We start from the raw sequence: 14501 nt of genomic DNA, 5'->3' as shown, positions 1-14501 counted from the left end.
ACCAGTGTGCCGCGGCACACCGGTTGGGAAACGCTGATCCAGGGCATATATTTTAAAGATAACGTTCCAGCATTCGCCTCGTGCGATGGAGAAAAATCGAGGAGAAAGTTAGTAAAAATGTCAGCAACGGGATGTGAACCTGGAAGCTATCGATTAGAGAATGGGAACGTTGAACATTCATCTACGCCCGAAGGTTTCAGAAGTAGTTAATTAATAGATCTTTTTTTTTTTAAGCTTTTAAAACTTCCCTTCATTTGTTTCAGTTATTATACAAAGACATGCCAAGAAAATTGCAAATGGGCTTGAGTCATCATCTTCTTCTTAATGACATTGTTGTTGATGAGTTCTTTTTTTCGGGTAACTGTAGTTGGCAACTCTGAAGAAAAGCAGAAGCAAGCTCAGACCTCTTTAACAGGGTGGAAGACTCTGCTGTTATTGACTGAGTTGTGGGAGAGAGAGAAGAGAAAGGCAAAAGATGAGGCGAACACACTGTATATGCGGGGTGAAAGAGAGATGACTCGTATGCTCCAAGGAGAAGGGAAAGGGGGGAGAAATGAGAGTTTTTGCGGGGGGTAAAGAAGCAGGAGGAGGAAACAGAACAGAAGCGAGCGCATCGAGAGGAGTAGACAGCGACGGAAATGTTGGCGGAACGCTCGCAGGGAATTCAACTGCGTAATTTGGCTGTGAGTTGAAACGGTGGCGCTGCTAGAAAGAGCTCTTCTGGATTAGGCCTCAAAACTTCCCCTCTCGTCCCGCACGCCTCTTCCCCCTCTCCGCGCCGCTCGCTCTCATACACCGATTGCTTTGCAGGGAGGGATACGACACACAGTCACTGGGCGACTGCCGCCCCGGTCGGTTTGATGTGCGATACATGTGGCGCAGTTTTTCAATCGTGTATAGAGGTGTGTGACTCAATTGTGCTGAATGAGTTGACAAGAAAAGAAAAGAAAAAAGTGACCGAAACTTATTTTACCATTTAATAATTATTTTATTTCTCTGACATCAAACAGTGGACAAGTTGCCTTTAGGAGGAAAAAAGTATATAAACAAAAGAAGGTGTGACAGACGATTGTCATTAAAAAAAAAAAAAAACGAATAATAATGTTATGATTGTAGTTGTGTTTCCGTAAATCATGCGCCCGAACCAAGACAACGTGACAGTTAGCGATTGTTTTCGGAAACAAAAACGAAGCGTTTGTGTCATACAGCTGAATGGCTTCTTAGAGCAAGTGTTTACCAGAAGAATGTTACAAGTTCTTCCTCCATAATTCATAAATCTGAAGAAAAATACGAAACATACAGGGTTTTTATTAAGTAATAATAAAGAAGAGTGAAGGAAAATTAGAACATTTTAATTTGATTATCGTGTGCTGCGTGTCTGTGCCTGTTTTAATGTGAAAAACGCATTGTGTGTGCAAAAATAAGAAGTGTCGTCAAACATTTTTTTTTAAATCATCAAAAATAACATATATATGAATGCTCGCGTATAACGTTTATTTTAAAAAAAAAAATTCTCGGCGATGGAACAGGTTAAATAAATGTTATTCTAGAATCGGATTAAGTGTACAGTAAACAAGATTACCCCTCAAGGTGTATTTAATATTTATCTATTTCCTGTAGCGACGTTCCGCTGCTAAAACTACAAAGTACCAAAAGCTATTTGTGTGTGGAATAAACGATATACAAACATCTAATTATTTCCTGTGTGCAGCTAAATGTTTGTTGACCGTTAGTACAACATAAAAACCTGTTGTGTCACAAGATTTTCCGACAAAATCAGAAAAAGAAAAGGAATTAGTTCAATGAAAATTACTTTTTTTTACTCTTTCTTTTCCGATGAAATGTGACTGGTGCTCCGAAAAGAATGAATGAAAAATATGTTAGGTAAATGTAGTGGTTTGTTTATTTTATGATGATAATTTATTGAATTCTTCTGGTGGTTTGAGACAAGAATAGTGGGGTCGTAAAGTGAAAACAATAATGCTCGGTAAGATGTTCATTGTTTGTCAAAAACAGTGCGAGTTTTATTAAGGTTTTGCTAGTCCGTTATTTGTGTGAATTTGTTCTGGATTTAGGAGGAGAAAGAAATTGAACTGGCATTAAATTCTCGAAATGCAGCAGCAACATCATCATCCGTATACGGACTCAAGCAACACACCAGCACATGTTACCGGACATACCAATAACAACAATAATAACAGCCCGGGTTTATCAAATGGTAACGAGGCAACGGGGTTGTTTAGCAGCCGAAACACTTCCCCAGCGCCTGTGCGCTTGTCACCGAATACAGTGCTGTTCAACACATGGCATCCGCACGTGTATGCGAAACCACCAAAGACTCCGACGCCTCACTTCATAGCAGACATTATGGGGTGGCATGCACCAAAACCCTCGCCCGCACCTACTCCTCCTGTGCCCCCTCCGCCACTCATTATGCCACCTATCGAAGATAATAATGAACCGTTGAATCTGACAACGAAAAGTCGGGACTCATCTCCGGCAAGCACGCCTCCCAGGGCCACCCACACCCCGAGCCCCGCCTCGCAACACCCGTCGACACGCCCTTTCAGGGATCCCGTCAACGGTGCTGGCATCCTATCGCCCCGCCCACCGCCACCCCCTCTGCCCCCTGTGGTACATCCAGCGGCCGCCGACAGAGCTGTCAACGGACGGGAGGTGACGCCACCCAAGACAGGGCACCCCACCGCCAATAGGCCCACCGGACACCTCACCAAAGGTAAGCAGCAACTCATGACTATTCATAATTACATTGTCAATAATGATAATAAATTGTTGAAGAAAACAACTTAGAAAAATACTTCGCTTTGTTTGAAATAAAGCGTTCTGAATTTGTAATTGCTAATTAATTAATAAACTTAAAAAGCGGAACGGAAGATGTGCCCGGGTATGAGAGATACTAATTTTGTTTGCTGAAGTTTTATTATTATCATCGGAGCATCATTTACATAGAGAAAATAATACTTCTGAATTTAATATCGCAACTATAACGTGCTTTAAGATGATACTGATTCAATAATAGTAATAATAATAATAACACACGTGCTGTTTGATTGAATGCGTATAATATTCATAAAGGTTTAGGGAAGCCTACCAAACTATCATTATGGAAAACATTTTATTCGTTGAGAAAAATTATTCACCACATATGTATAGTGAATAATATAACGCGTATTTTATTTATTTATTTAAATAGGTATATATTGTTATGTTGATTTCGTATACAACGCTTCCTAGATATGTTGCCTCAATTAAATTACACTTGGCATGTTTACCTAGTAATTATGTCCAACTTCTTTTAACAGTGGAGATATTGAGCGAATTAAAACAATATAGATATTATAAATGTCGCGATAATATTTATTTAAGAGCCTGGTTATTCCAATTCCTTTCCCATTTTCCAGAAAAATATACAAAAAAGAAGTTCAATTAAGTTTGTAGTTTAAAAAAAAAAGACTTTAATCCACGGAATTTGTGTCTTGTTTATTTTAATTTATATTTGTTATTCAGAATGATCGTTTGACGTTTTTTTAAGGATAAACGAACATCATTGTTATATACAGGGTGTTGTAAAACAACACCGACAACGTTTATTGAGGTAATTCCAAAATAAGACAAAAAATATAGATCAACCTGGGTACAGAAATGCTTCCTTTCGGAGCTATAGACCGCCGAAAACATTAAAGATCCCTAGCTCCAAAACTTTGGGACCTACCGTAGTTGGGTCAAGACTTCACTTAGGAACTAGTGTATACTTTATCCAAAAATACATGTTGCAGAATCCTAAGGTACTCACGAAGCAATTTTTGTAGAGGGAGTTTGGCTATGGGCATATCATTTGATGTATTCTCCAACTATTTCTATAAAAATTGTTGTGGAAGCACCGTAGGATTCTGAAACTTAGATACTGGGATAGGGCACATATTAGTACCTAAGTAAAGTCTTGACCCGAGTGCGGTAGGATCATAGTTTCGGAGCTATAGACCTTCAAAGTTCATTTTTTTTTCTTCATGTTTTCGGCAGCCTATAACTCCGAAAAGAAGCATTTGTGCACCCAGGATGGTCTATACTTTTTCTCTTATCTTGGTGTCGGGGATCACCTCCTAAACTTTTGGCGGTGTTGTTTTGAAACGCCCTGTATAAAAAAAATACTGAGAGTTTAATATTGTAACATACTCTTGAGGAAGTTAGTAGAATGAGTAACGAAACAGTAACTCATGAAATTAATTATAAATTAAAATAAACATGAAGTAAATATCCAGAAGAGAAATGTCCCTTTTTAGTTTGTTAGGAACAATACAGTTTTATTCAAAAGGGCTTTGTTATTAAATGATCCTAGTTTAAAGAGAAAAATAAATAGAAATGTACACGAGACGATAATTTATGGTTAGTTGGACTTAAATGACTCTTTCAGCAGCTAGGCTGTATAAGACGGGACCTACGGATTAACGTGAAATCCGAACCAGATAAGCCCCCGATGGGAATAGAGCCCGAGTTTCCCACCTACAGCTTAATGTGAGATCTGTATCACATGAACACCCGACAGAAACCGAACCCCACTCTCCCAGACTAAAGGCGAATTCTTTAACCACATACCCACGAGTAAGCTCGAGACAAGAATTGAAACTCTTATCTCGATTATACGTTGTGTGAAAGTAGTCTCGTCTCGAAATATATATGCTTTTATTCATAGAGCTCTATCTCGTCTCGTTCTGTGAGCAACTCTACAAGCAAAAAATCTCATTTATCTTAATTTGGAAAGAAGATGAAAATCTGTAAGTTTTAGTCCTTCGGTTATGCCGCCTAGGCTAAAGGAGAAGGTGATGATGAGAAATGAATGAAATGGTGGAATGAAGAAAGTAGGAGAAATGGGAAAATCCCGAGAAAACCCACTCACACGGTGCTTTTCCAAGATAAAGCTCACTCGACACGAGCTGGGATCGAACCAAGGACCCCATGCACCAGAGGTGAACGCTCTACCATTGAGTTACAGCTGCTTCTTATCTTAATTTGGGTACGATGTAAATTTTGTTTGACGCCTTCATCTTTAGAAATCCGAAAATTATTGCCGTTTAGGCAACAGCATCTAATGGGATTTAGGTTATTAAGTATTTCTCCCGTAAATGTGATTTCATCAATTAATATTTGAATTCGTACTGTATTTACGCATGGATCACAGGAAGTCCAGGCGCAAGGTAGCATACTACTAGAAAACGGAGATTGAAGAATGCCATAAAAAAAAAAATGTGTCTCCATGAAACTGAGATTTACGAAAGATTTATACTGGAAATAGTGTTAATATTTTACCACAGTGCGACTGAGTTTTCTTGTCAAGATGCTACTGGCAGTAGAGAAGGAGGTGAAGCTATTACTCATTGGCAGTAATGTTGTTTTTTATCAGTTTTTTATGTTTTTGCTTATACGAACAGATAGGCCGAGGGATGTGAAATACCGAAATGCAGTCTTGCTTTGAACACTTCACCAAACTTGTTTGATAATATATTATTTTCTTGTAGTCAACAAGTATTATTCAAAAGTTTTACGGTTTTTCCAGCAAGAAATTACAAAATTACCATCACTGATACTTGTGTCAAGCACTAAAATAGTATTATAGAGTCGGACCCATTAGTAACGTAGATGCTTAGCTAAGTAATGTCATATCAATTTCTACCGTGAAGGCTTTTTTTAAGCCGTGCTCTCTTGCATCTTAACATATGAATAACATATAATAAAAGTACGGGTGTTCGTTCACAAAACATATGTATTGAGTGTATATTAACTACTATATGATTTGCATGTAGTGATAACCACTTTGAATATTAAGTCTGTGTGTTTTTATGTAAACTAACCACCGTATCTACGTTTTATTATTTATCCATCCACTTGATAAACCTCTCGCGCCTTTATGCGTTTTATACATGCAACGTATAAAAAGCAACAGGTTCCAAAGAGGGGAAAAAGAGCTACTACTGTACGTAGCACTGCACGATTCTGTGCGTAAAGCTATTTTTAAAAAAAGAAGAAGAAGAAAAAGAAGAAGGGAAGATAGACACATACTTTTTAATTCAATATCTGTTCATAGACACACACATATATAAGCCTAGATAGTAATAAAGATAAATCGAAATTTGAAATATTTTTGTCATCCTTTAAAGTGGTCTTATGTTAATACTATACATGTTTGGTTCCATTCTTTTTTTCAATGTATCCAATTTTTCATGATACTGTCAAAATTTCATATTCTTGCATTTTCTTTTTTAATTATTATAAGCTAAAAGTTTCATGAATGTTGTACGTTTACGAAATGCGTATGTTTGATCAAATTATTGTTTTTTATATACAAAGAAACTTAAAAAAAAGTTTATATTACTAATAAGTGTAGGCCTATATACTTGAGGTCTTCTCCCGAGTTTGCAGTCTATATATAATAGAAACGATAAAGAACAATTACATTTGTTTTGGAATTAATGCTGAAGGGGGGGGGGGACATGCGTATTGTTGCATACAGTTAAGTATGACTTTCTGATAGCATAGGGTTACCGAACGCTCTCTTTACTCGGATATATCCTCTTTTTTGGATCCTACAAAATGGTCCGAGCGAGCTTTTTTTTTTTTTTTTTTTAGGAAAATGGAGAAATGTCCCTTTTGGGGGGGGGTGAAGGGGTATAAACAACTGAATCTTTTTTCTTCTTTTTTAAACGACACATGTCAAGTTTTGTCAGACATGAAGTTAACAATACTATTGTGTTTGCTACTATGCGTAGTACGCATAGATACACGTTTTGTGAGATATCTACACCTGTCAAGCTGATGCCAACGCGCGGTATATTATAAATAAATAGACGTTTTTGCAGAAACTATAGTGTGTGGTTTAGTTTTTCTCATTTTTCTCAAAACTTGTTTTTTTTCTGTCGTGTAGTTTTAGAGAAAAAAAAAACAATTCAACTACTTCCCTTGCAAGATTCAGTAATATATTTGTAAATATTTGCGAATGTTAATACAGGTATTCCTATTAAGGCCGCAACCAAAGGGGAACAAGCCAGGCGCGTGGTTGGTGGGGCGCCTAAAAGGATAATATGTACACTCATGTCCAAAATTATTGTCGCATGTCTATAAATATGTTGTTGTAGGAATATAATTTGATAACGAATTCGCCCGGTATTTCTTATAATGTTAGTATGTGTATAATCGGCAAAGACGTGTATGTGGCAAATTTCATGTCAAAAGAATAGTAAATAAGAACAATAAAACTTGCTTGTCTATTTAGCAACATTTTATTTTACTCATTATGATTTTCGTATTTATAATTCTTTTCCTATGAAATTTACCACAAATTAACATTTCCCGATTATACACCTAGTATCAGTATTAAAAGCACCCTGCAAAATCATTATCAAATTATATTCTTACGAAAAGACAGTTACAGATATGCGACAATAATTTTGGACATGAGTGTACATTGAGGGGGAGCCGAATTTCGTGTTTAATCCAGGTGACACAAACTCTATTTGCTGGTATGGTTGCAATGTTCAATTGCCAAAGAAATGTAACGCATCCAGCTGTAAGCACAACGGAAGTGTCATTTAGAGGAGTCATGCGAAGTTTGAATTTTAGATTTTAAACAACAGAATAGTAAATTACTAACGAAAAACGTGAATTTTTAATGTTGCCGAAATGAAGCGGGAAGGAAGGAAACTTAATGTTCCGTGATCGGTATTGTAAAATTTTAGTTGTATAAAATAAATTATACTCTCTCGGTATGCTATTTAGAGATTTGTCGAGTAATATAAATTTTCTATGAACTCTAAAACTGCCCTTCTTTCTTTATTAAAAAAAAACTCTCCCATGTGGTACTCCTATGACAGCATACATAGTCAAGAAGGAAAATTAAGAAATTATAAAGCACTTTTCCCCTTAGTTTTAAAGTGAATTAATTAAATAAACAGGAAAAATGTATTTTCTTGTTACATAAATTGGATATACGTACATCTTAACGTATGTTGTGTGTTTGTATTATTTACATAAGAGAAATAGAAAAATAATAATGATAATTTGATGCAAATAGTTATCAATTAAAGTTTTAAAAATTAGATCTAATATTTACAATGTAGGTAATATTATTTAGTATTAAAATGCACTTAAAAAAGTCAAGTCTCTGATGGGATTATATAATCCTGATATACTTATCTAGAATGTTTTGCTTGTAAAAGTGAAACAAAAATACGTACCAGAAGGTAATTTCAATAGAGCTTCTCTTCTTCTTTTTTTTTTTGTTAGTGTTTAAATGTAATATCATATTTTGATCTTTGCATCAATAAGATTGAAATTTAATAAATATTAGTATCTTACGTTCATTTCAGTATCAAAGCTATAAAATGAACCTTGAGCATTAGGGTAGAACAAAAAAATCTCTATTATTATTATTATTATTATTATTATTATTATTATTATTATTATTATTATTATTATTATTATTATTATTATTATTATTATTATTATTATTATTATACTTCTGATAGTGCGGAAAAGTTCTTTCTCGATGTTAAAATGACAAAAATAAAATTTTAAGGTAATCGTAGCAGGGTTTTAGATGTCGCAAGTATGATGAAAATTTCTTCATAAATTTAATATTTCTTGTTCTATTTTCAGATTTTTTCACCCTTCTTTCATTTGCACTATAAAAACCTTGTTTTGTTCTTTTATTGAAGTAACAAGCTTTTTTTCAGTGGGGGAAGGAAGGAGAAATGACGAAGTGCTAATTCTATATTAACATACAGTAATGTCACGTTTTATTAAAAATAGGTCAATTTTTTTGCACATTTTTGCCTTATGATTTAATTTTTTAAAAAAACCTCACCATAAACGTAAATTTCTGCTTTTCCCCCTTCCACCGAAGTTTGTTTCATCAATAAAAAGACGTAACAAGCACAATCAAGGTTTTTTATAGTGCAAATATAAGTGTAAAAGAGGCTGAAATAGAACCAAAAAAAGAAAATCAAGTTTATAAAACTTTATCGTAGGTACTTGCGGTGCTTCAAAGCATACTTCGATTAGCCTAAAATTTTATTTTTGTCATTTTCACATCAAAAGGAAACTTTTCTGCACTATTAGATTTTTTAAAAGATCGAGCTTTTTTTTTTTTTTTTTTTTTTTGTTCCACCCTGTTGAGTACGCAGTTTAACGTGGAATCGCAATCGTGGGCCTGTCTATGTATTATTCTCAAAGGGAGTTCATTTGAATTGTTGTGTTGCGTACGAGACGAATAGATTTTTCAAATTCATCAGAAGACAAGACATTTTTCGACTTTCATAGGCAATACTAAGTTGACCCAATTTTAGATCTTAAACATTGGTACATAATTCATAGTATAAAAATATAAATTGATAAAAATGATTGTACAAATATAGTAAAGAAGATTTATGAACGTTCAAAATATACACAATCCATTATATGATATATTTCAATAATAAATATGGTTCAGATGTGATTGTATCACATCCTTCGTGGATCTCTCGTGACACGGAAGAATTTTGATAATTTCCAGATGAAATTAAGAAAAAAAAATCAGGACATGTTTTATTTATCTTCTTTTCCAAACTCAGAGGTATCTTATATTCAACGATATCCATTACGACTCTGGAACTTATTCGATTATTTTTTTAAAAAAAAAAGAAAGAAAAGAAAAGAAAAAGGAAAAAGAAAGAAATTAATGTAACACACTCGGCTTGAAACTGTTACACATTATTTTAGTTCTAAAAAAATAAAAATAAATATTACTCTACTCAGTAAGCTTTCTAATAAAAATGTACAAAATGATACAAGAAAATTATTGGGAGTTAAAAGTGGAAGCTGGAGATCGAGAAACGTGGAAGAAACATTTCCAAGCCCAAATCTAAAATTAAAAAAAAAAAAAAAAAAAAAAAATCATTACATCAGGAACTACTAAAAGGCAGAATACATAATAATAATAATAATAATAATAGTGCTTAATATGAGTAACTCTTAAGGAACACGTTCTAGTTTATGATAAATTTATTGATCTCCACGAACAAATGGCTTCATAGTCTTGCTACGAAAGTCGAGACGAGCTGTACACTTTAAATTCGAGACGAGACAATAAATTTTACGAGTCTCGTGAGAACATTTGTTCATCCAAGACTTTGATCTCAAACATTGTTTTAGTGTTACATGATCCATAATATAAAAGTTTTAAATTGATAAAATGATCGTATGAGCATAATGAAGAGTATTTATCCACGTTTAAAGATTCGCAAGTCATTGCATAATATAACGTGAATAATAAATATGGTTTAAAGTTACATCTCACTCTTAGTAAGCTTCTTGTGACGTGGAAGGGTTGTGATAACTTTTTAGATGAAATTAAGAGAAAATCAGGGCATAAATTTGCACATAAATTTACAAAATGAGGCGAAATTTCTACAAAATTTACGAGATGAAACTAGAAAACACTATTTCTAGTCTCGTCTCGTCTCGTCTCGTCTCGTCTCATGGGCAACACCAGAAGACGTAGGAGAATATTAAGACGAAACGGAATGGCAATAATTCATATACACTTCAAAGGTGATACCCATTGATTGAACGAAGATTTCGTCAAGTTTTTGCAGATATAGATGAACAAATGGACATTTCAAATCCCGTTTATTTTGTATATGGGAATCAAGAACTATCTAAATCCGTTGAATTTTCCTGTTACAATATTTGCGTTTCTATAACCACTCCAAAAAAAAGAAAAAAAAAGAATAAAAGAGAGAGATAACAATGGTGGGAACGGATGTGTTTACCCACGAATGAAAAAAAAAAATGTTCTCGGCCATATCGTGGCGTAGATGTCTCCCATGAATACTATTTTAGGTTTTAAAATATTACATTTCTGTTCTTTCCGTGTTGGTTGTCTTCAATATTATGTAATTTAAAACAATTTGGATGGAGGATTTAAAATTGAATGAACGTATTTTTAATATCTTAATTTCGAATGTTGTAATAAATGAAATTTGTGCTAGATTCTTCTTTTTACTTCCGTGTCGATATTCTCATCTTAATTCATCATAAGAATGAAGTAAATAAGTTATAGCTAGTACAATTGAAGCGCTTAGGGCAGCGTTTCCCAACCTTTTTTAACTTGCGGCACACTACGGGTGTTACTTGGATTCTCGCGGCACACTTATAGATATTATTGTTTGTAAATATAAAACACAGTGGTGCTTTTTCTGTGATTACTGATCTCCTTCTCACAGAGAAGAAAGCTCTATCACTGGTGTTCCCCGTGGTAAATCATTACGCTTATTTTTTATTCTAATTTAAAAATAGAAAACAATTGCAATGAAATATTGGACTCAGGTTTTTAAAAATACGCTTTCTTTTTAAAATCTGTACCCAACCTTTTACTAAGAAGGAAGATCACTAAATAACGAACAAACAAACAAATACCTCTTACTTTTAAAACATACATGTAGGTAATATGTCGAAAGGATTAAATGTTATTTTGAATTTTCAAGTTACAAAATAGTCTGCAACAATAAAGAAGCAATAATGGTCATAACAATGATAACAAATACTTTTTTCAACATTAGAAATGTAAAGAATAGTAACCCGGTATGAAACAAAATTGTAGATTCATACTAGAGTTTCATAGTAATGTGAAATACAAATATACATTTTTGCCTACGTTTTGCAATTTGATTGCTATAAAATTAATAATTTTGTTTCGATTCCTTGCGGCACATCAGTAGCCCATTCACGGCACACCGGTTGAAAAACTCTGGCTTAGAGGATAAAGCTGTTACGTTACATTTTTTTGAAACGTTGAATTGTGGCGGTTGTTGCACGTGTTACATGTTTAGTCATGCTACGTAACACATCATTTAGTAAGTCCTCGTCCCAGGGAAGAGATTTGGAAACAATGAAGGGTGTATGTTAACAGACAATGTTGTGAAAGTCAATTTTCCCGAAATGTTCAATTTGTTGCATACCACCTTTATCCTCTATTCGCTTCAGTTGTATCACAATTAGAGTCTTTTTTTTTCTGACCGCATGATATTCTACTAACAAAAGTTATGTGGTTCGTTAAAGTTCTTTATTGGCTTGTAGTGTTATATATAGGAAATTTTAGAAGAAGAAAATCCAGTGAAGTTACCATACTTTGTCCTGTAAATTTTAGCGTAACTTAAATTAGTCACTTCATCTTTCTTTGCATCAACGAGTAATTTATCTTACTTGCAATTAGTACTTGCATCAACGAGTAATTTGTGACTGCGTTAGAATAATCTGATTGAATAATCAATTTTGGTAAAAAAAAAAAAAAAAAAAAAAAAAGGAGGGAAGAAGAAGATTTTTTAAAATTATCTATTTAAAAAAAGCGGAAATTAGTGGCAAGGACTTTTCTTTCGCTTTTATTACTTTGCAATAATAATGTAGTTTCCATATAATATAAATCGTATATGAAAATGTATTTTAAAAATTTATTGATGCACAAATATGCATAAAATAATAAATTTATATGTATATTATAGTATAAGTTTGCACAGAATTAGAACTGGGATAACGTCAAAAGTAAGGGAAAATTATGAGGTTTTGGACTCTTACAAAAGTTAAAACAGTAATATTAAGCTTGAACGTATACCAGTAGCTATATATTTTGCGCTGCCAAAAATATTTGATGTAAAAATACGAACAAACTGATTAATATAGGCTTTAATAACCGGTTATATGCTACACAGCCACATATGATATGTTGTGTAATTTTAGATTTAAAAAAAATATGCTAACCAGAAAATTCATAAGGCTAAACTTTTTAGGAATAATTTATTTTAAGCATAAAACCTTTAATAACAGCCTAAGTTAAAGTTAATTAATAGGCAGACTATACCAACCAACCCCTGCAGTCGCAAAAACAAGGTTCAATTCCATATAGCAACTTGGTTTTAGGTTATCATAATTTGTAGCCAAATCGCATATCATGGACAGTGTTGCCCATGAGATGAGAAATAAGGTTTTCCCGCTTATCTCATAAATTTGTAAAGGCTCGTCTCGATTCTCGAAAAAACTTTTCTTGTCTCATTTTTTTTTTTAATTTATGTACCAAATTTATACCTGATTTCTCTTTAAAAAAAAAAAAAATCGTCAAGAATTTACCAGCATTCTTCCACAACACGAGAGGTTCACAAAAGGTGTAGTATAACACATTTAAACTATACGTACATATAATTGGAGTATACATGATGTTTCAAAATGAATAACGAGGTTTTAAGGCTTTGTAATATGCAGTTGTATATCACATTTTACGTATGATTATAAATAATACATGAAATAAAAAAGTGACTCAAATAGTTTTTGCTACAAGTGTTCAATGTGAGCACCGTAACATCGAGTCGATAGACGAGAAAGACCCATAAACTTTCCGCCGGGATATAGCACAAAACATATTCAATTTAGGAGAGTCTCGTTTCAACTATACCATCTCGTAAAGATTTGCTGATCCTCAGATGCGAACGTTATGAGTTCACATCGCCATTTAGGTTGAAATGTCGATTCATCACTGAAGACGACACAATCCAGAAAATGTTCGTCGTGCAGCAACATTTCATTTGCAAAGTTGGCCTGTAAACCTTAGTCTATAGACTTTAGAGCTTGTAGCAACTGCAAACGATAGGGACGTAGTTGTAAGTGTCTCCTTAAAATTCTCCACACAGACAGTTGCACTGTAACAGATTCAGTGTTTGAAAAATGTAAAACACAAAAACCTTTCTGCACACTAGTCGCCATCTTTGCTACTAGCGCTTTCTAACGGCAGACAGAAGAAACAGTGCATGCGTGTGTACAAACCTGTCTGAGTTGCTCTTTCATTTGATATATTATTTACAATTGTAAGTTAATTATAATAAATACTACAAAGCTTTAAAACTCCATTTTGGAACACTCTATATTGGACATCACTTGTGTATTTTTAAACGTTGACAAATGTTCGTCATTATATTCGTGCAATCACTTTATCAATTTATAGTTTTTATACTGTGAGTCATCTAACAATAAAATAATGTTTGAGATCTAAAACTTGAGTGAACTAATGTTGCTTACGTGATTCGAGAAATTTCTCAATTCGTCTCGAGAACAAGACTAGAATCGTCTCGTTTATAGTCTCATTAAAAAAAAATGTAGTGCTGGACAATCACCGTAGTGCGTAGGTTTTCTCGGGGTTCTCACGTTCTCTCTAACTTTTTTCATTCAACCATTTCGTTCATTTCTTATCATCGGCCCTAGGGATGCGCACGAGACAAGATTTGTGGCTGACTCGTCTCGAAAATGTGTTGTAAAAGTGATGTCTCGACTCGAAAACTGTATATTTCTCTATTCGAAGAGCCGTGTCTCGACTCGAATTTTGTCAGGAAAATCCTGTCTCGACTTGTCTCGTGCGCATCCCTAATCGGTCCATTAGACCACACGGCATATCCATGGGACATAAAACT

At 34.1% G+C, this 14501-nt stretch overlaps 1 protein-coding gene across 1 annotated transcript in view; it reads left to right on the top strand.

Moving 5' to 3' along the window:
- The first annotated feature begins 560 nt into the window (after nt 1-560).
- The window catches only part of NK7.1 (homeobox protein NK7.1), a 559307-nt gene continuing 545366 nt past the window's right edge, over nt 561-14501 (top strand). The window contains exon 1 of the mRNA XM_081765144.1: nt 561-2737. Coding sequence (XP_081621270.1) covers nt 2113-2737 — 625 coding nt within the window. The 5' untranslated portion in view covers nt 561-2112. The remainder of the gene's footprint in view (nt 2738-14501) is intronic.

This window comes from Thermobia domestica, chromosome 1, assembly GCF_964235325.1.
Source record: "Thermobia domestica chromosome 1, izTheDome1.hap1.1, whole genome shotgun sequence".
Taxonomy (NCBI): Eukaryota; Metazoa; Arthropoda; class Insecta; order Zygentoma; family Lepismatidae; genus Thermobia; species Thermobia domestica.
The sequence above is the reverse complement of the archived record's forward strand: the minus strand, read 5'-3'. Positions and strand labels throughout refer to the sequence as shown.